General features: G+C 41.7%; 1 protein-coding gene across 1 annotated transcript; it reads left to right on the top strand.

Annotated features, from left to right (window-relative positions):
- Nucleotides 1-1,268: 1,268 nt before the first annotated feature.
- crispld2 (cysteine-rich secretory protein LCCL domain containing 2) lies at nucleotides 1,269-18,618 on the top strand. Its single transcript, XM_073464261.1, has 15 exons — nucleotides 1,269-1,429; nucleotides 3,681-4,041; nucleotides 5,134-5,252; nucleotides 6,578-6,710; nucleotides 8,995-9,110; nucleotides 9,534-9,634; nucleotides 9,716-9,910; nucleotides 9,994-10,054; nucleotides 10,163-10,229; nucleotides 10,317-10,447; nucleotides 10,619-10,662; nucleotides 10,754-10,826; nucleotides 11,583-11,658; nucleotides 12,998-13,128; nucleotides 16,823-18,618. Exons 2-15 carry the CDS (start codon nucleotides 3,772-3,774, stop codon nucleotides 16,872-16,874), a joined length of 1,569 nt encoding a protein of 522 aa, XP_073320362.1. The 5' UTR covers nucleotides 1,269-1,429; nucleotides 3,681-3,771; the 3' UTR covers nucleotides 16,875-18,618.
- The last annotated feature ends 4,342 nt before the right edge of the window (nucleotides 18,619-22,960 follow it).

Here is a 22,960-nt window from a genome sequence, read left to right as displayed (position 1 = left end):
GACTGAATAAACTGAATAAGCAAAACATACCAAGGACAACACTTGCCTGCGGTGTGCAGTTGAGCATAAATCAAAAACACAAGTTAAAAATACAGACCAAGAGTATAACGGATCAAAAATATAGTCCATCCATCCATCCATTGTCTGTAACCACTTATCCTTTTCAGGGTGTGGCTGGAGCCGATCCCAGCTGACATTGGGCGAGCGACAAGGTACACCCTGGATAAGTTGCCAGTTCATCACAGGGCTGACATACAGGGACAAACAACCATTCACGCTCACATTCACACCCACGGACAATTGAGAATACCCGATTAACCAATTAAAAATATTGTTCAGAAATTTAATAAAAAAAAATAAAAACAAAAATGAAACTCAAGTCAAAAACATAAATCAAATATAAGTAAAACATAAATCACAAATTGGAATGTAAGTAAAATAAAAAACATAAAAAAATTAAAGGACGACACAATTTCATTTTGTTTTACTTTGTTTATATGTGGCGGACCCTGCCATCTCTCTAGCTTCATACAGTGTTCTGGGGACCTTATTTTCCTCCGAGAACAGCTTGTTTACTCAGATATAGAGTTTGTATTATTGCCTCATTAATATTGTAGATTTTAAAATTCTGAATTTCTTCTCCGAAACTACATAGCGCTCCTTTAACTACTTAATTATTAATAATAACCCTTAATTAATGACTTAATGACCTTTAAACTGAAAGGCTCATTAAATAGTGAAACTCAGCATTTCAAACTCAGCATTTCTCTCAAATGATGAATTCCAGCCAATGGATTTCCACAACCTGGCAACCCAAACATCATCATGGCTTATGAGTGATCTGTGAAGCATTAGAGCACAACTTCTAGTAGATAACTTAATTAAAGTGATTGTGCTTGTTGTGTTGGTGTCTCCCTGCTCACCGCTGTCTGTTTAGTCTGTGTGTTTGACGCGTGTCTGTATCTTATCGCGAAGATGCATATCTGGTTAGTAAGTGTCATCCCGACGTGATTCACAGATGATGATCTAGCTGCCTGCTGCTGACTCGTCTGACAGCTCGCTGATTTGCAGTATTTGTAGTTTTTTCTCTCTCCTGACATTAGGCGTGCGCACTCCGGCGCGCTCTCTGCCAGGAACACAACCTCCTTCAGTCAGGGAGGCTGGAGAGGTGGAGAGGGTGGGGGGAGTGAGGAGAGACAGTAATTTTTTCCTCTGGTCCTGAGGGGTCTCCTTCTCTATATAAGGCGCTCTGGAGCTGCTGAGGAGTTACACAGCTCCTATTTGCTTCAGGAACACGGCCAACAAGCAGCAGCAGCAGCAGCAGCAGCAGCAGGCTGGTCCTCTCACAAGGGAATAATACAGCTCTCTCTCTCTCCAGCGCGCAGAGGAAGCTATCCAAGCAGCTGGATACTAACTGAGAAAGATAGAGGTGAGTGAGCAAGATGAGACATTACACATGTATATTTTGTAGTGTGTTGAATGCTGTGGTGTATCCTGCAAAAATTAAGACCTTAAACTGTGCACCAGGTGGCAAAGGATACACCTCAGGAGTGATTTAATTGAGTGTAAATGAGCTAAATCTTAAAAAAAATATTTATTTTGTGCAATTAAATGTATGTATGGCAATATGAACTTATGGCACGGACAGCTCTGATAACTCAGCCATGCCAGTGTGAAAGAGGCTGTTGGCAGGACACTGCCATTCATTGTGAGTCTGCAGGGAATGTCAATGGGAGAGAACAGCTACCAATGATGGAAAATACTATAAATATATGTATATTTAATAAAATGAAAAGCCGTATTTCAACCCAAAAACTTTTAGAGTTTAAGGGGCAGATTAGTGTAAAAAAAAAGTATCTTTAAAGGGCTCCCTGGCTTGAAAAACTGAGCTAGCATCTCTCAAAAAATGAATATAAATCAGTCAGTTTATATAGTGATGTGAGCTGTGTTTACATTCAACCTCGTGGTGAGGTGGAGAGGAGGTCAGCCCCTCTTCAGATCAGACACGAGCCCACCTGTGGCACAGAGTTGCTGGATATGTACGTGTCTGTCACTCTGGTATAAAATTCGTGAGAGCCGTGAGAAGGGCCCGGGCAGAGAAGCTGGTAGAGGTTCAGTGTGAAAAGGGGGGCACAAGGAGAGAGAGAGCGAGAGGATAAGGGTGTGGCGCCTGAGCTGCCCGCTGGCTCACAGTGCCCAGAGCTGGCACAGCATGTTGACACAGAGCCGGTGCCAGACCTCAAGCCGCCTTTTCAGCCGAAGGGAGAGAGGTGAAGGGATTCAAGGATAAGAGCAGCCGGTGCAGGCTGGAGGCTGGGGTTTATTTTTTTTCTTCCTCCTTGTCTGATCACACTGGCTGAGAGCTCTTCCCTCTTTGTAAAAGTTTGTGATGTTTGTTTTAGCTCTAATCTTGGAGGACGTCCCTCTTGCTTGGTGCCTGCCAGAGGGAGGTCATTTGCGGGGTCAGTTACTGAGTATTGTCCCTGGACGTGCCAGGAATGCAGTGTTTTGCTCTAAGACGGTTCAGCCGGGGGAAAGCTTGTCAACCTGAACTCAGGTCTGCCTCCTCAGTGTCCCTCCATGCAGCTCAGTTTGGTTAGAAATTAACCAGAGAGATTCAGGAGAAGAGGAGAGGTAGACAGTATTTCTCAGGCAGGAAGGGTTAAATAATCTTCTCCTGATTGAGGAGGAGCAGTTGTTCTGGTATTTGGGTTGATGCAGAAGCTAACTGGTTGGTTAATTGTGGTGCAACTCGTGTTATTTTTTGTGTCAATGGGAAAATAGTTGAAGTTATTTAAAATAAGACAATGGCCTGTGAAATGTTGCACATAATGTAACAAGTCCCTAAACTCGTAGTTTGAGGGCAATTCATTTGCCAAAAAAGAGACAAAACACACAGTTAACAAAGCTAAAGATAGATTTGACTGCTAGTATTTTTCTTTTTCACATTCTAAAGCTATCGCCATAATATCGTTATTGTGAATAGGTTTGGATACGATAACCGGGTAGTGAAAATCTGACAACCCTAGTGACAATATGACGTCACAATATGTTGTATGAATATTAAAAATATGTACGTTTTTTCATGCACAATAAACACAATGTTGCTTTAAAAGTGTTTTGTCCATCCCATTTACATACACGAGGTGGACAGAATATTGGAAACACCTTTCAGTAATCTGTCCACATCTGTGACTCCAAAACAAAACCACCCACACAGAACGTGAAGAGTTAACACCTCAGTGTAAACAATAACTAGGCATCCAAAGCTTATTAGGGGTGGGACATCTCGCAGGGCAGTTGTAATGGATTGCATCAGATTCTGTTCGTGTACTTGACAAACTAGCAGCAGTTTTTATGCAACAGTTGTTCGACAGGAAGCAGAACAACTGAGAGTAAAAAGTCCAAAATTGAGGAATCAAAGAATAAAAAGAATAAAAAATGTAACATTTCCGTATTAATATTTTACCCCAGCTCAGTCAGGATAACAACACAGCAAGGCAGGTGATAGAAAGTGTTGCAGGGCCATTCTTTGTAATGTTCCAGACTTTGTAAAACTGCATGTTTCTACAAGTGTATGTATTTGTTTAGTGAACTGTACGCCCATATTTTGTAACCTGTACTCTGCTTTATTGACTCACACAGTGTGACAAGACCCATTAAACATTTCCTTCCTGCAGGTTGTGTCTGGGACTCTGAGGAGCGACGTTCAAACACAATCGGCTGTCTACTGTAGTCCGAAAGTCCGACCCAGACAGCTCAAGTGTCAGGATGACCTGTGCCGCCATGACCTGGCTCCTTGTCCTCTCCCTCCTGCTGTCGTGCGTCAGGGACTCGTCTTCCCTCTTCCTCCCTGACTCCAAAGAGCTCAGGCAGCTGCTGAGCCGCTACGAGGAGGGAGCAGATGAGAGCGGCACCAGCAACACATCTGGCAATAGGACCCGCCGATCCATCCGCTGGTCGGACCGTGAGGAGATCCTCCAGCTGCACAACAAGCTGAGGGGCGGCGTCTACCCTACTGCCTCGAACATGGAGCACATGGTGAGACATGTCCCATTGCCCCAATGACCTATTTCACTGTTATTATCAATCAACAAAGATAATTATCAACTTTTATCTTTGGCTTTGCATCACAAAGAACTTAATGTGAATGTGTCAGCAGCACCGAGGTCTGAAATGAGGCTGGTGATTAGGGTTTAAGGTTTTATTCCACCCAGAAAAAGTGGTAATAAAAACAAGCTTTTCTCTCTGCTGGAAACATGCAGTAATGATGCTGAGCTATTGCCAACCTGCTGTGCTGCTCTTTTACAAGGAGGATAATAAATGCTGACTCTGTCCTACCTGCAGGCGAGCGAAGGGAGTGCTGGGTCAAAGGAGGACAGAGAGAATAAGGGTTGAAAAAAAAGGGGGGGGAAATTATGGGACAACGTGGCACATCAATGGGTAAAGTGGGAGAGGGATTATTGTCGAGACGCACAGAAGGTTATTATAAACCACAAGTTCCATAAAGCTGAGAGAAGCAGTGGTGGCCTGTGTGTCTCTGGAGTGCGGTTATAGCCGGGGAGGAAAGCGTCTGAAGATTTTCTCTGCCCAGTGCTCTCTCAAATTCCAGCGAACAGGCCGTGTGTGTGTCTGTGTTAGTGTATGGGTGTTTGGGGTTACAGTGGTGTCTGTGTGTGCATGTTTCAGCGACCACCAAAAGGCTGGAAATTTACTGAGGAGATGTGCTTTGAGGGGCCATGCTGTACGCAGTCCTTCCCTACCTTCACAGCGCCCCCTCCACGGCCGGAGTCAGGTGTCTTCTCCTCTTTCCAGCCTCCTCTCCACTGCTGTAAAGAAACCCACTCAGGAAATGTGGATAATTCAGCTGTGATTGCTGGAGATTTGTAGTGGACCAGGGCCAGGCGCCAGCTGCTCTGCTCAAATGTCGCCGTCTAAGGTTAATGTTGTACTTGTATCCAGCTCAGTTTCAGCTCACTGGGAAGGAAGGAAGTGCAGGAGCGGAGGTCTTGAACAGGTTGCGGTCGAGTCAGAACAAGATGTGGTGGTTTTTATTATCGCAGACGCAGCAGGTGGAAGATGTGACGTCGCCCCATCAATGTTTAAGTGAGAATCTTTACTTCATGTGTGCAGGCTTGGGATGACGAGTTGGAGCGGTCTGCCACTCACTGGGCAGAGGAGTGTCAGTGGGACCATGGACCTCAGGACCTACTCATGTCTATTGGACAAAACCTGGCTGTTCACTGGGGAAGGTGAGACACAATAACACACAGAGTTGATACAGGAGAAAATAGTAAGTGAGATTGTAGGAATACCATCAGCAGTGCTAGGGCTGAGAATCATGTGCTGATATGAAAACATCATTATGAGGTATATTTTTGAGGTTTATTAATTGTAGCTTATAACTTTATTCCTGGTTTAGAAATCATTTACTAATACTTAAAGGTCCTATTTGTAAGAAAATTAGATTTTTGAGTGTCAGTTGCTTTGGGATGGTGGCCAACCCAACCTACAATCCCCAACCGTCAGTACTTGACGAGTTGGGATTGAGACTAAAAAAATCTACTTTCTTACAAAGAGCACAGTCCCTTGTACTGGTCCTTGTCCTTCCTATTTGATATGAATGGAGTTATAAATGTTGGAAATCCAATAATAAATGCTAAATAAGATGTTAATTAATAGATTCTGGTCGGGATCCTCTGCAGTCCTTTTGCAGAAAGTGATTTTGTTCAAATGCAAGCAGCAGTACAGAAACCAAATCAAAAAATACTTGATGTAATCATGATTTAGTTAAGGAAACACTGGATTTAAAAGTAGGTCAACAAGACTAGAAATCGGACCAGGCGTTGGATGCCATCATTATTAGCTGAGCTTTGAACTTTTTATGTACTTCTTTTTTTATGTAAGTATTTTCTGAGCTGTCAGTGTTGCAAAAGGGACTCACTTCCTCTTTTTCTGTAAACTGAGCACAAGCATGGGTAAAGCTAGTGAGTGCTAGCATATTGAGCTTGATGCTTGTGTGTGTGCGTCTGAGCAGACAGCAGACACAGTAGGCCTCTGTGTATGACAGTGTATGGCTATCACAGCAGGTGCCCTTCCAGGAATCTGCTCTCATTCTCACAGGCCTTTTCCTCTCTCCCTGTTCCCTTCTTTTCTTCCCGTGCCAGCAAACCCTGATGTTTTCCACTCCCCCTCTACTCTCCATTTATAAGCTCAGCACTTTTCAATACCGTAAAAAGAGATGTTTATAATAAGAGCTAGGAATGATTTGTTAGGCTGTGGAGCAATGTTTAGGTTTGCTTTGATTCTTTTTTTTCAACCTGATTTGATTTCCCCTGTTATGGAGGGGAACAGACTGCTGTTCTGTGTGCCAGGTCAAATTCAGGCTCATCATTCGAGGCCTTAAGGGCGGAGGGAGGGAGGAGGAGCAGGGAGGTTCATGCAGTGTTTCTCAAGTCTAGCCAAAGCACCTGGCAGCTCCCGCAGATATTTCCCTTTTGCCCCTGGTACCTGGATGGCCTGTGACTGAGCCTACTGTTTGTCTGTGTGTGTTTGTGTGTGTGTGCGTGCCCCACAGATACCGCTCTCCTGCCTTCCACGTCCAGGCCTGGTACGACGAGGTGAAAGACTACACCTATCCCTACCCCCATGAGTGCAATCCCTGGTGTCCAGACCGCTGCTCCGGGCCCATGTGCACCCATTACACCCAGGTGAGATGAATAAAAAGAAAAACAGGTGAAAGAGTTCAGGAGAACATTTTTAGACAGACGAAATCTAGGTTACTGGGGAACTCCACTTTTACACATCTGTTTGCAAGTCTTGAGGATCACGGCTGCATATGTGAAAAAACTTTTAATAAAATAAAACCTTTTGTGGCTGCAGACGGAGCAGCGTGAAGTCTGATAAATTGCCCCAAGTGATGTCACTTGACTTGAAGTTAGAAAATGAATAAAATATGGTGAGACGTGAGCTTACCAGACCTCTGCAGCATGCTCATCTCTGCTTGTGTTTAGAAGCTGTAGGCTACATTACACACACCTGAATCTCCCAAGCCCCCAGGAAGTTCTCCGAGCTTTGAAGCCAACTTCACATAATGGCCAAACTATGTCACGACAACTTTTCCCCATTAGTTTACATTGTGAAAGAAGTGGCAGTGAAACGGTGAATACATTTTTTTTTCTTCACAACCCCACAAAATGACTCGTTATGAATTCACCACTTCCTGATTGATCAGCAAGGGACATTGGGCCATATTTCGAGGTAAAACAACATATTTGTTAGCCTCCATTAGACAACAGCTAACATTAGCATTCAGCCACTTCCTAGCTAGCATTTCTGTATCCACGCACATCTAGGACATATTTATTTAAGCCTGGAACTGAAACGGGAAGTAATCAAATGGTAATGTTAGCTAGGAAGTGGTTGAATGCTAATGTTAGCTGTTGTACAATGTTTATCAAATATGTCATTTTACCTTGAAATATGGTCCAGTATGCCTCCAGATTTTCACCGTCCATCATCTTTTCAGTTGCTGATCAAGCAGGAAGAGGTGAAATTATGATAATTTTGGTTGATTTGCATTGTGGACAGTATAGGCACCAGATTTTGACATGTAAGAAGAACGCATGGAGTAAAAACATATCTATAGTTCTGCTACATGCAATGCTAAATTGGTGGCATACCCCTTTAACGAAGCACTTGGCTGTGAGTGACGAGCTCACTCTGAACCTGATCAGTTGTATCAAGAAACTGAAAAGTCTGGCACTGAGATTTTATTATATTTTTCAACTTCCTTTTGAACCATCTGCCATAATTCATGATAACAATCTGTTTAGTATCAGGTCATGTGCCTTCTTTTATCTATGATGTAGGACACGTCACTTGACAGGTGTTGCTGGGCAGTGTAGAAATACAACAGGTGGTGCACACCCTGTATGATATTTCACAGTATTTATGGGCATAGTTGTGGAGGGACTGAGGGATTAAATGACAGGCATGGATAGAGTAACTTGTAGACAGTGAAAACAAGGATGTTTGAAGGATAAATAGAAAATCAGATCCAAGTACTGGAACAGAGTGTGAGGACACAAAGGATGAGAAAATAAAGAAATCAATCAAAAGGAAACACAAATCAGTGAGCAGGCCTCCTCTTCCCCCAGACTTTACTCTGTAGCTGCTGGGATGAGTTTACAGAAACATCCAGACTCCTCCTTCTGCCTTCACCCTGAAACCTGATCACTGCCATCTGGAAGTCATTTCCAGACACAGCAGACACCCCTCGCGGCTTGACCTGGATTCTTTTGAAGATGCTGCAGAGAGGAGACGATGCCAAATCTGAGCATCATCACCTTGTCTCTGCCTTTCATTTGCTGCAGTGCAGCCACTCATACTCCATAGCTACCTGCGCAGAGAAACGCTCGACCCTTCTGGAGGTAGAGAGCACCTTATTGAGCTGAACCACCAGCACTCAGCACACATCAGTCTGTGTGCTGACTCACTGCTTCCAGTGGCCTCCAACTAAAAACCAGGAAAAAAGATGAACATTCCTGAGGAGGGAGAGCGCACATGTTGCATGAGTTTTGGGAGGAAAGTGAGGAGGAGTTATGGAACATGCTGTGTTGTATTTGCCGTCAAATGGCACATCATTCATCTGTAACACCACTGCAGCGGCTTTCCGTTTAATAAGGCGTTTTATTTTACCTTGGACAGTTTTGGGCCTTTGTTGACTTCAGTTAAGATCTTAAAAACTGCCCTTTTTTCCACCTCTGACTGGCAAACTGGGTTCACACGTGATGTGCATCTGACCGGGGCACAAGTCCCAGTGGCCCCATTAATCGTGACTGCCAATCCAGTCCTCTTGAATGACTGATTGAACCATTGGTAGTGAGAAAAGTGAGGCAGGAAATCTGGGCTACAAGCTCAATAGCTTACTCTGCTATGTGTCTGTAGATTCAGCAATTGCTTGTGCTAACTTTGGCCATTCTCTCTTTACAGCTGGTCTGGGCAACCACGAACCGAGTGGGCTGTGCTGTGCACGTGTGTCCGAGGATGAACGTGTGGGGGGAAGTATGGGAGAACGCCATTTACCTCGTCTGCAACTATTCCCCAAAGTAAGATCAACATTCCTCCATGTTTCCCTGTTCATGCACACCTCTGCTCTCTTGACTCTTGTTCACATTCTCCCCCCCTTACAATGCTGACGAATGCTACAGTGTATGTTCCCACTATAGCTGATAGTTGTCCAAGACGTTTGTATGACATATTGGGGCCATTAAAATTCCTCCAGAAGTCAGAAAAGAGAAATAATAATGAAGCACGGGGAAAGAAAAATAAGAGCGGGGCAGGCGCTTGTTTTCCAGACAGCCCACAGGATGTAATTACCTGAGAGACAACGAGGAGGGTTTTTATTAGTTTGTGGGAATAATGACGAATGATAAAGAGTGCTGCAGTAATTACAAGACCATGAGCCCAGTGACGCCTGACTGATGATGAATTTCCACCTTACTCAAGCTGTCCACTGTTCGCTTCTGCAGGGGCAACTGGATCGGCGAGGCTCCATTCCAGCATGGCCGCCCGTGTTCCCAGTGCCCTCCAAGCTACGGAGGAGGATGTAGGAATAACCAGTGCTACAAAGGTGAGCAAACCCTCATGCTTTTCATTCAAAGATGCTAACATGAATTGCCAACCTGAATCCTGTATGTCTGTCTGTCTGTAGACTCTGAGCGCTCAGAGACAGAGGACATGAACGAGGTGGAGAAGCCTCAGGTTCCACTGCCACCTCGCACCACCGCCAAACCTGCCCCCAAACCTAAACCGTCTGCTCCCAAGAAACCAGTGTCCAAGCCCTCCACTCCTAAGCCCACCACACCCAAGACTCCCTCTTCAAAGACTCCCGGCAGCACTTTTCTTGGTAGCTACAGAAATGATCAAAAATACCCTCAAACCTTCATGTTTTGTTGAGTTCATTACTAAATTTTTGTTTTCTTCCTGCAGCTCAGAACATTAAATGTGAGACTAGACTGCGAGATAAGTGTAGAGGCGCAACCTGCAACAGGTCAGGTTATCTTTTTGGATGTTTCTGTCTCATTCATTCTCATCTACCATAAAAATCCTCTCCAACATCAACTCACTCTTGTCTCCTACTTATTTCCTTCCTCTGCAGATATAAATGTCCTGCTAATTGTCTGAATAAGAAAGGGAAAGTTTGGGGAACTCTCTTTTACGATGTGGTGAGTTGGTCCAACATGAAACAAACATCTTGCATCATTTATGCTGAAAATGCATTTTTATAACTGCTTTTTTTTGTCTTATTTCAGCAATCAAGTATTTGCAGAGCTGCTATTCATTTTGGTGCCATTGACAACAACGGAGGAGTGGTCGACATCACGAGGATGGACAAGTTTCCATTCTTTGTCCGAGCCACAAAGAATGGCATCGAGTCCCTCAGGTAGATATTTGTACTCGGCCTAATTTTTCCCGTTAGGTTGAATCACATTTGCTGATGCAACACTTAAGAAACACATTTCCCTCCTTCGGTGATTCACATTTTGTGCAATGATGGGTTTTTCTGAGAACCATTTGCTTTCCTGATTTCTAAACACTGTGATGTCTTTTACAGTAAATATAAAGCCAGTAATGCCTTTGTGGTGGCCAAAGTGGAAGGTAAGTTAAACATGTTCTTAAGCAGAGCCTTGAGTCATGATTGCATGTATATATATGTTGTAAGTGTTTTTCTGTCCTCTCTCTGTGACAGAGATGACTGTTGACTGTTACACCACAGTAGCTGAAATCTGCCCCTTCAAAAAGCCCTCCACAAACTGTCCAAGGTAGCTCCTCACATCCGCCATCTTTTCATTCTCTTTTCTCTTTTTACATATATATTTATTTAACACCCCAGATATCTAAACATGTGGCACCTGTTTAACATTTTTAGGCAGCATATACACATTTAAAGATGCAATATGTAATAAATTTAATTGAAAACATTCAAAAAAGAACAAAATTATCAACAAAGTACGAAGAAACAACTGAGATATCTTCAAAAGGTAGCATGCTAACCAGCTGGCAACATCCTCTTCCAGTCCAGAATTCCAGTCGGGACCACTAGATGCACGGCTAATCAAGCTAACTAGCTAACAGCAACTACATTTAGCAAAAGTTAGCAGTAAGTCTGACGATATGCTGCCCACTGTTTGTTTTAAGTATAAATTCAACAGGTGGCCAATACTTACATATTGCACTTTTAATAAATGGTTAACAACACACCATAATAGAGCTATAAGCAGACATAAGTGTTTATGAATGTAGTTGTAAACAACTGTAACTCATCCCATGAATACCTGTAAGTGGTGGCTGATATATAAGCAGATAATGAATGACAATATAGTAAAACAAAGTTGTAAAATTATAAAATATGTATTCATAGAAGAAGTTATAATTAACCATTTTAATGTTGTTATATGGTGCTTATTCATGCCAAATAGGGGGTGTTAAAGTAAAGTTTAACCAATCCCTGAAAAAACAAACACTTCCCATGTATATGAACCTTATCTGCTGCTGCTAATGTCCAATTTGTTTCTCAGAATCCTCTGTCCATCCAACTGCAAGACTCAGCCGTCCTATTGGTCACCTGTGGTTGGAAACAACATTTACACGGATGTAAGTAACACACTGAACCGCCAGAGATCCAAGCACTCAATGTGTGTTATTTATGAGCTCTTAGTTTAGAAAGAGAGAAAATGACTCTGTATATGGATCTGCAGCACGGTTAAGTCTAAGTCAGAGTGGTTCACAGGCTTTGTGATGCGTGGTAGCTATGGAAAGCGATTGAATCACAGTATGAATATTGCTCATGGAGAATGGGAGTAACGGTGAGGCAAGCCTGAGCCTGCCAGGGATGTATTACCCAGAGTGGGGCCTGACCACTTATCCAGCCATTATCTCAGACTAAGTGTCCGTGTCTCATAGGTAGGAGGCACAGGGAGAAATGGTTTCATGAAGACTGGTTTACATCATCGCTCGATATTCACCTAAATCGTGTTCAGAGTAGATGAGTCATTGTAAAGTACCCTCCTGCAACAACTGATCAATTAGTTGTCAACTATTAAATGAATCGCCAACTATTTTGGTAATCAATTAATCAATTTGTTTAATAGTTTAAGAAAGAAAAAGTGAAAATTCTCTGATTTCCTTTCTCCTCTATAATATTAAACTGAATATTTTTGGGTTGTGGACCAACAAAAACATTTGAGGACGCCATCTTGAGCTTCATGGGTCAATGATTGACATTTTACAGCTTTTCTGACATTTTATAGACAATAGACTTTTATAGGCATCAACTAATGGATTAATCCATAAAATAATCAACAGTGAAAATAATCATTAGATGCGGTCCTGTTCCATACTAAACTTATCAGATATACATTATCATTGTGGCTCTTTTTGGAGCTGCGAAACTGACAGTCACATGAGGTCAATGTGATTTTTTATTGGTGTTTAATGGAGATAAAACTGCCCTCAGATGACGTCCATAAAGATGTTGAACTTTTATGTCTTACGTCAGTCAGTGGAAGTGGAAGCAGCAGAGTGGCTCATAGCAAACGTGCGCTAGAATGTTTTGCAATCTCAGACATCCAAAAATGTTTCTACAGTGGTGAAGAGGCTGGATGTTGGTCAAACGTGAGACATGAACCATCTGGTCAGAAATGCTGGAGGGGTGTGTGGACAGTGTTATCTGTGTTTGGTTTAGAAATGAACGATTCCACTCCAGACTGTTGATAAGAGCATTAGGTCTGTTGTGTTGGCTCAGGCTGTGAAACAAATGCTTGCTTGTGTGTGTGTGTGTGTGTGGTTGTTAACACGTGCGTCTGGGAATAACTGCAATATTTATTTTACTGTATTTGATGATGAAGGAATTACAAAGATTTAAGTGTTGTGAAAAAGCTGTTTCCCCTCTTGTAAAAACCTTTCTCCTCTATGTTTCACTTTCTCGTCACAGAGCTCCAGTATTTGTAAAGCAGCCATCCATGCAGGGGTAATCAGTGCGGACGGTGGTTTAGTGGACGTTCTGCCACTGGACAAGAGAAAGAACTACGTTGGAGTCCTGAAAAATGGCATCCAGTCTGAGAGGTACTACTCTCTCTTTTGTGGTCAGGATTATTGGATAATGACAAAAGGCCCAATGAAAGATGGATCTGGCACCATGTTAAATAGTTGTACCTTATCACAGGAACATTAGAGATAGTCTGAGTTCCAGAAACCTATATTTTTAGATTTGGCTCCCAGCAGTCTAGAGTATTTAGGAGACGCTTTGAGAATGAGAACAACCATTCATGTTCGGACACGGTGTGTGGCAGCTTGCACCAACAAGAAACCGTGTGGCAGCTGTGAAACCGCAGAGGCTCCTCGGTTGCAATGAATCAGTGAAGTATTAAAGCCTGAGGAAGTATGGGAATTTGTTTTCACGAGTAACACATGTACAAGCACTTTACAACTCAAACACAATCTGTGAAAGCCTCCCCATTCCCCATAGGATTCCTGAATAATGTTGTAATATTTTCCCAATCCACCGGCCGCATGGTGTTTGGAGTAAATGTAGCAAGTTCTGTCAACCAGAGGGGATTTAAAGACCCTGCAGATCCTCATGTGTTTTAAATTATTGTGGCTCATTAGAATAATGCTGGGATTTACGCAAAGGTCAGCAAACTGACGGCACTAACAAGCACGAGAAAGACGGACGGTGTCCCACCCTAACAGGTGCAACACAGCTGAAAGCCAATTAAGTCTGCACACAATTACAGTCATAAGCAGAGGTCTAACTAGGCAAGATTGAGAACACCTGTGTTGGTGGGCAGTTAGAGTGCAGGAGCCTCATAATCGGCTGAATTGACACTTTGTTTCATTCAGCATGACACTTTGTTCCTGTTAGCCGAGTTCCTCATTTGTAGATGACAAGGAAGCAATGGTAGAGGTTTCTGCGAGCAGTTAACATTTTTAACATTGATCAAAGAAATATGTTAATTTAAGATTTCTGTCGTGTCATTCTCGTCAATGCTTCTTGCTATTTGTCGGTCATTATTTTTTTTAATAATGTTAAATAGGCATAGAAATACACAGTCGCTGTCGTATTCTGGCTGGTGAAATGCATCTTTGCTGCTTCCATCTTGCTCGGGAGTTATGACCCGTTGAAATAGTAGAAAATGCTACAAAAGACTTTTGTGCTGCATTTGAGAAACTGCAAAACCAAGCAACAGTGAATAATATAACAACATTATTTTTTCATCATTTACAGGCAATTTGAATTTGATCGGTCACAAATTATAGACATGTATTAGGAGGTGCTGCTTCCCTGTACCAATATGGCGGACATGTTGACGCATCGCTCCAATGAGCCGCAGCCAATGCAGTATTTACATATATACATCTATGATAACTAGATAGCTAGCTAGCCATCCTAGCTATGTAGGAAGATGACGTCCCCATTCCTAATCCTGTGTACTAAGCTCTGATTGGTCAGGTGTTTCTCTAACTGGGGTAATCAGCACTGACCCTATTAAAATAGCTGAACAGATCTGAGATGTGGGCAGCAAATCAGAAACGTCTGCTAAGAGATTCTCCCCTACAATTGTTCCGTATTAAAGGTGAATTTTAAAAATAGAATCAATTTAAAGGCATATATGTTGGAGGTTATATAATGTGTAGATCCACAATAATATTTAACTTCCATACATTGCTCAGCTCAGGCTTTAATATTTGACCAATGGGAGTGTGGTAAAGAAAACCTTGAGATACAATTGAAATGAAAACACGCAGCTTGTAGTAAAATCAGACAAGTAAATTTGACAAGAGAATCTAAAATATGCCTGAGAAAAGGTGCTTTTATTCCTTGTACCCTACCTTGATTTATGTCTCCTGTAATACTGCATGTAGTGGGTTCCCTGCGTGCACGCCATGTTTCTCACATCACTCTCATTTCTGTGGCCAGCTCCAGTGGACCAAGCTGAGGCAAGGAAGCCCTTGTGGCCAGTTCTGCTGGCATGTGGGGTTGTAAGAGTAATGGTGTGGTTTGGTGTGTGGATGGGCCACACATGGGATCTTTGCTTACTTTACTCAGGCATTTCAATTGAGTGTGCAAAGTGCTGAATGGCCAAAAATAATCCAAGTCTGACTACTATGAAATCTAATGCAGAACAGTGAAAGCCCCGCTCAGGGCATTGGGATAGGAGGTCAATAAACGGCTGGGGGAGTCCGTGCCATGTGCCAACATCATGGCAGCGTGGGCAGCTTGGACTGGACTCTGCTGCTGGGGAAATAATCACAGCCTATCTGATTACTCGAGGATGGAAATGCTGTCAGCCACTTAGTCAGTGCTTTTCTATGCAACAATTATCTGTGATCTGATACCAATCGCACAGGCCCATCATGGTTATTGATCATGGCGCAGCCTCAAGGTCTCTCCGCTAATGAACTAATTACAAAGTCATCAAGTTTAACACATGCGGTAGCTGGAAAAAGGGCAGACCTATAAACCCGGCAACAATGAGTCATCCTGCCAACGTGACATTTGGTGGAAGTTTTTTTTCCTAAGATGTTGTGAACACCATGATTGTGTACTTTTTAATGGATTTGGCTGCTGGGAGGACTTGGGCAGAACTAAAAAGAACACTTCCAAGTGTGATGATGCACAACCATTATCTATGTGATGGAAAGGGGCACAGGTTTTTCACTGGGAGTACTACAGTACTCAGCCTGTGAACTCAGTTGTATCATGTCTTTGTAGAATCTAGTGGGAGCTTTCTAAAGTCTGATGGTACGTGTCCACAGGGGCGTCCTTTGACGTGAGGGCACGCAACGCTTCCCAACGCTTCCCAGCGCTGCATGCTTGTCGCTCGGCCGTGTGCTCCCTGATTTCAAACTGAACCAACATGGCAGCTCAGGGAAGCTTTCTCTTATATTAAAAAATAGCTCCACGAAATTGGCTTCTGAAGACAATTCAAGCGAGAAATAAGCCATGCAGTTGCAAAATCTGTTTTCGTTTTAGCTCAACAATAGTTTTGCAGGAGTTTCCAGAGGCGTCTCGTCTCATGGGATGCCCTTGTTTTGCATAAAGTCACCAGAAGTTAACTTTATACAAATGAGGAGTGGGTAATTCGACTCCCTCTCTTTGAAGCACAATGCAACAATACCAGAATGCATTGCACGGCTGCTTGCAAAGACAGTGAATGGAAAGCGTGGAGATGACAGATCCTGTGGACACGTACCATGAGACTTTGGATAACCCTGACGATGTTGATCTCAGCATGTGCTTAACTTCTTACAGAAAGCTTGCGTGTGCAGTTAAAAGTAGTGGGAGTTGAGGAGACACAAGGGTCTAATCAAAGATGGTAGATGGAGACTGCTCTTCAGGAGCCTCCTTGGCAAAACATCCCATGATGGTTCTATGCCTAGCCAATCACACATCAATGGATGATCATCCATTGGGAGCAATTAGGGGTTTAGTATCTTGCCCAAGGACATATTGACGTACAGCTGGAGCCAGGGATCAAACCACCACTCTTAACATTAGCGGATGACCCACTCTACCTCCTGAGCCACAGCTGCCCCAAGCAAGCATAGGCTATTGGTTGCATTAAGGAGTTTCTGGCGCTTAGGATTGGCCTGGGCTGCTTTACTTTTGACCGTACTTCTCCAGTCTATTTCTCACAATTCTACCTTATGAAAATAACACACTGAACCGCTGAAGCACCCCTTTGGCATATTTAGTATATTGTGGTTGCATCTGTAGCAGTAAACGTGACATGTGTTCTTTCTTGTCTATTTGCAGCAAGAGCAACACAGAGGGAGCCTCTTTCCGAGTCTTTACCGTGAGGGAGTGAGTCTTCGGTGCAGAAGTGCAAAGACCAACAGAGTCACCTGAGCTGCTCTTGAAGAGCAGGAAGTGCCCACAGGTTGGATCTCCTGGCTTCACCTGTCTCTGTGCCTTCAGTGGAAACAGAACGTCCCAAACAGACTTTTCATTCTTAGTTCATAAACAGTAGCCACCCAGTAAAAGTTACTGTCCAATATCTTGATGGACTTTTATTTTTTCTCAGCTCTTAATTCCAGATAAGGATAATTCTTAGACATACTTAATCTGTGAATATGGAATGTTTTTATATATTATGATGCATTGAACAGCTGGTGCTGAAAGTTTTGAGTTAGTTTTACAGAATGTATCATGTTTACATTGATGTTCTTATTACAAATTTTAAATTGGTTTTCATACACGGGAATGTATACTGATCACACTGTATTTAATCATTGTGTACAGAATATATGATATTTTGTTTGTTCTAAAAATGGAGTACCATATATTAACATGTTTATGTTCATTCTGATATATTTTTATGACCTTCTTCTGCTCCTCTACGCCTTCTGCTCTTAAAGATTTAGACTGTGAAACCAAATCTAAGTCTAAATTGTACTTATAAATTAAATGGTGTGCTCGTTGTGAGTGAGGATGTATTGTTGGCAGAACTTGTCAGGCAGATACAAAGGGAGAGGAAACTGTGAGGTAAATGGAAGTGTATGCAGGCAGCAGGCGCTGCTGGTGATGGATAATGTTTCCCTTGAGGAGGCCAGACATGTGGAGGTGATTTAGTGAAGGTGTTACACTGCTAAGTTTGCTGTGTGGTATAAGATAGCTGGTGCAGATGGGTCCTCAGATCAGCAACAACATTATGGATGTATTAAATAATAATCACAGGCAGTAGATGTGTCTAAAATAACAAGCAGTCATTTGTCATTTTATATTTATTGTTGCTTGGGGCTTTTCTCATTTCTTCATTTCTCTGGTTTCTGTAAGATAAACGAAAATGCTAAATTTGTCCTCCCCACCTAAGACAGATGAATGTGTCACATGTTTCAGGTACAAAGACAGTTTTATGTACAAAGACTAGACCATATTTTTGGGGTGTCTGAATCAAACTGCAATTTATGCACTTTGGAAAAATTTTACACAATGCATTGCATGCAGGATACCGACACCTTTAATACATCACTATACTGTTGCCGTGGTACAGCCCTGATTTGAATGCTTTTCTTACAGAAACGCCTCATTTTATTAAAATTTAGTTTGTAATTTTGATTGCACCTCTCTAAAGCATTTCTGTAATGTTGCTTAAATGCACAGAAAAAAAGTCTTTTATAGCATAGTTAGCATCCCTGATGGAAACTAATGAAACAAATGTAAAGTCCAGTTTGTGCTGCAGGACTGGTGTGTCCAGTTGGCGTCCTATGACACCAGATACATTACAGAACCATTAAGCCTTTTTCCCAGCCAAGAAAAAACGACTCCCTAAAAACTCTTCCTTTCATTTCAACTTTCTCCTTATTCTACCTCAGTCCTATCGCTACGCTAGGCATCTTTTCTATATGCAAATTTGTATGGGAAACGCTAAAGGTTTTTGTAAAGCTAAGGGAACTGTAAATACTTTGTTTTTTTGTTTTTGAATAATCCTTTATGCAGTAAGATATGTTTAAAATGTGTGAATTTGTCTTAATGTTCTTGTTTTTATACAGGTGTAGGATGGGGTCTATATTTTTTGCACAATTTTGAAAATAAAGTATGACTTACAAATTCAACAACACATGTTTCCCTTTCTGTAAACATTGATTTTGTGTGTTTTCCACATGCTGCCCTGGGATCCAACCTGTCATGTTTAGTATAACCAGACAAGTCAACTAACCAGGCTATGCATGTTATGACTTCATGGACCATAAAAAGTCAAGAGTCCTTTTTAAATTGTCATCCAAAGTTACAAAAATACAATTAAAACATCCCCCAAGTGCATATGTGGATTATTGCTAATACTACTGTAATATGGGCCCACAACTTTATTAAATCTTCTTTGACCAGAGTACAGGCTGAAATCTGTGTATCACGCATTATGAATGAAACTTAGACCAAGGCCACCCAGGATTTGTCCGTTATCTTTGGAAGAATTTCACTGACCATGCTCACAACCTGGCTCTGCTTCTTGTGGACACACGCATGCAGAGCGAAGTGGAACAATAAATTAAAGTAATCACTTTTACTCAAGGACAAAGCACGTAATCTGCCAATCGGGCTTTAGCTTATGGTGGAATGATTTCAAAAGAAAGAAAGAAACTCAAGCTGAGATTTCATGACCTTGTAATTCCCCATTTCACACTCCAGGCTGAAGTTCTTAGTTTCCACTTAACAGATGTTTACGACAAGGTCACTGAGGTGATAAGATCACATCATCAACAGTAATGCCTCATTTACCTAAATCCTGAGAAAAGGGAGAGAAGAAAGGAAAATGGCAGAGAGAGAAGTCAAGAGCAAGCTTGTAAGCACTAATAACTCTCCATACCTCTTGGCTTTTTTTAGAGGCAGATGTTCAGTATCATTAAGCCCTGGTTAAACATGGCTTTGGCCACCTCACTGATAAACAGCTGCAATTGGCTTGTGGGATGACTGTTTTACTCCTATTGTCACTGGAGATAAAGATTTGTACTCACCCTGTAAATCTCCAGGCTGCTTGGACAAAAAGCTCTGGGGCTCAGTCCAACTTTAGGGTTCCTTGTCCTTAAATGTGCTTTGCACAACATTTTGTATTGGTTATACAACAGTTGCATCACATATAATGCAAGAGGCTCAGAGGCTAATAGCAGCACATCTTTATTTGTTTGTTGTTATTGTCATAGAAGCCTGTGAAGTATCAAAACTCATCAATGAACTGTATTTTTCTCATTCAGATGGACTCTGGATCACAGTATATCACAACATGTTCTTTTTTTGTCCATAATTCATTTAAAACAACTCGCACAAACATGTCCCTGCACGGATTAAATTAAGTAAATGTGTAATTGTTTCCACATGTGAAATAAATGCAATCACATGTGAACGTATGTAATTCATGTGAAAACGTATGTTTCTTATGTGGACATTTTTATCCATATGTGAAAATGTCCAGTTCACATGTGGCGTTATTTTACTTTCACACGTTAAAATATATATATAGTCCACATGTGAAAATAGTCAATAGCATGTGAAAATGTGGAATTCACATGTAAAAAAAAGCAATTTTTTTTTTGTTTCCACATAAAGAAATGTTAATCTACGCGTGAAAAAAAGCCAATACACTGAGAAAATATTTAGTTCACATGTGACATTATTTTGTTTTCACATGTTTTGACTTTTGTCCAGATAATAGACAATTTGTGATTTTCACATACGAAAAGGCAAATATCATGTGGTAGATTTTCGTAACATTCTCAATATCTACTAAAGCATAAAAGACATGGAAGAAATTGTCTCCAGCGATCCCATGGCTGAGGCTCCAACACATGGCTTTTAGAGAAGAAAATATTCCCTCAGCATTTCTGTTGAGCCATAAAGAGTGCAACACTTCAACTTTACCGACCCAAGTCTTGAGGTCAAAAGGAGGGTTTCTGCAGAAGTTTGGTGAGCAGTGGCTCCCAAACATTTCTACTTTTGACAGAAATGGGCCACATTATCACAACAACTTTATGGATGGATTTGCAAGAATAAACCAGATTAACATGCGGCACTAATGGAAATGATGAGGAAGGAAATGGATTGCCATTATATTTTGCACATCATTCAGAGGATGAACCTACTGACCTTGTTGATCCCCTGACTTTTTCCTGTAGCGTCACCATGACTTTAACATTTTTATTTTTTGGTGAAATATCTCAACAACTACGCAATAGATTGTCATGACATTTGATGAATTCTGACAGTGGTAATCCCTGTACTGTATGTTTCCACATGCAGCGGGCAGACATTTGTGGTTTGTCGGACAGCTTTGACTCACCCTTGCATAAGTTGCTGATCGGCAGGGTAACACAGAAATGAGTCACTTTCACATGAACTCAAAACTCAAAATAATACTTAAAATGAATATGCATGTGTTAATTGAAGAGTAACCTGTAAGTTCGACCCGCAAAGACTCCATGCTCTCATCTGCAATAATACATGGTGCAGAATTTAATATCAGGAATTGTATTACTGGGGTTTTAAAGCGCACAAGACGAGAACTTATTGCAGTATAGTTTATATACTCCAGACAGGACCTCCAGGCAGGATCTCGACCGCTGGACGGAAATAAGAAGTAGATTCACATTTTTATGATTGTGATGGTCGGAGGGGCCACACAGTACAGCACGTGGTTGCAAGACAGCCAGCAGGAACGGGCCAGCTTGTGTGGAAGAATTTTAGATTTAGAACGACTGAAGTTAAAGGCACCGTCTTCCAAAACAGACAAAGCAGAAATGATGCTGTCATGACAGGATTGTGTCTGGCCTACTTGTTCATAATAAAAAGCGATATGATTTGTAGGTACAACATGAGGATAGAGCCATCTATCTAAAGAGAGCAGTTGGAATGAACTTGAAATTGATAGGTAAAAGCGTCTTCTGACATAATTTTACTCCATCCTTTTAGAGTCGGGTTCCTGGCTGCTCATTTTTCACCGTTAAATAGGTACATCCAACCACGGAAGGATTTCAGAAAATGTTTTGCATGACCTTTGCTTCAATTGTTTTGTGAGAATCAGACTGAATACCAGCTGTTGGTGGATTACTGAATGTAAGTGATATTTGAGATATTGTCTGTGTGGAGGTAAATCATGAGAGGAACAAGATGCAAGTAGTGAAATTTAATCTATGTTGCTCATCACTACCTCAAATAGTCGTGTATGGCCCCAGTTATGTCTATATTTGACTGTACTGTGGTTGATTCCACATCATTGATATTCAGACCTTAAATTAACCTTTAAATAAGTCCAGCATTGAATTCTCTATAGCCTTAGTGATCTTACACGTGAGCATATTTTTCAGTCTTTAATTCAGACCTCGACCGATATATTGGTTGATATATCGGTATCAGCATATGAAAACCTTTTTTTTCAGAGGTTATAATGTGCAAAAAGTTGTTTTGTACATTCATTATTTCTTTTCCAGTGAAATCTTGTACAGACAGTGTGGTTCCCAGATGATGAATTCTACTGATTGCTGAGATCATTTTAGTTGGATTGTCATGATATTTATAGAGATATTCATCATCCTCAGGATGAAATTAAATCCCTTTTAAATCCCTTCTACTCATCAGGTCCCAAAATGCTTTGGCTTATGACCAAATATCTTCAGAACTAATGACAGTGCTATCAGCCTGAGCTGTACTTGTGCTGTAATTAATAAATGTTAGCATGTTAACACACTTAACTTAGTTTGATAAACATGGTAAAAATGTCTAAATGTTATAACGCCTGCTGATATTGGAAGTACAGCCTCACAAATGCACCAGCATCGCTGTCGACTCTTAGTCTTGTTCATCATCTCTTTTTTTGTCTGTCATAACCCATACATTAATTATTAGAAATGCACAAAGGTAAGTAGAATCAGTTCATACAGAGCCCTATGTCCTGTATATGGTAATAGGTAATTTTCTTCTGTTGGGTAATGCTGAATGTTCTTCCTTTTTATTACTTTTGCAGAGCCATAAAACAGAATTTTAAGTGACAACATCCTGCGCTGATGCCGCCAAACCACTCAGTGAAATTCATGGATGATGCCTTCCTAAGTAATATATCCCCATTGGTCCGCTTTTTTTTTTCTCGGCATGAGAGCCACCGCAGTGAATCCCTGGCTGCGTTCCCCTGGGACTTGGTGTGAATTTTGTCCCAGAAGGAGGCAAACCCGACTAAGAAAACAAAGGCTGTTTGTCAAAGAGATGATGAGGAATCTGTGGTAATGGTGTGTATTCAACCAATGTGGACTGGAACAGTTACACAAAGCCACGCTGCCCGGTAGATCTCTAATCACACACACACACACACACACACACACACACATACACACACACACACACACACACACACACACACACACACACACACACACACACACACACACACACACACACACACAGTTTTTC

Source organism: Pagrus major, chromosome 4 (assembly GCF_040436345.1).
Source record: "Pagrus major chromosome 4, Pma_NU_1.0".
Classification (NCBI taxonomy): Eukaryota; Metazoa; Chordata; class Actinopteri; order Spariformes; family Sparidae; genus Pagrus; species Pagrus major.
The sequence above is the reverse complement of the archived record's forward strand: the minus strand, read 5'-3'. Positions and strand labels throughout refer to the sequence as shown.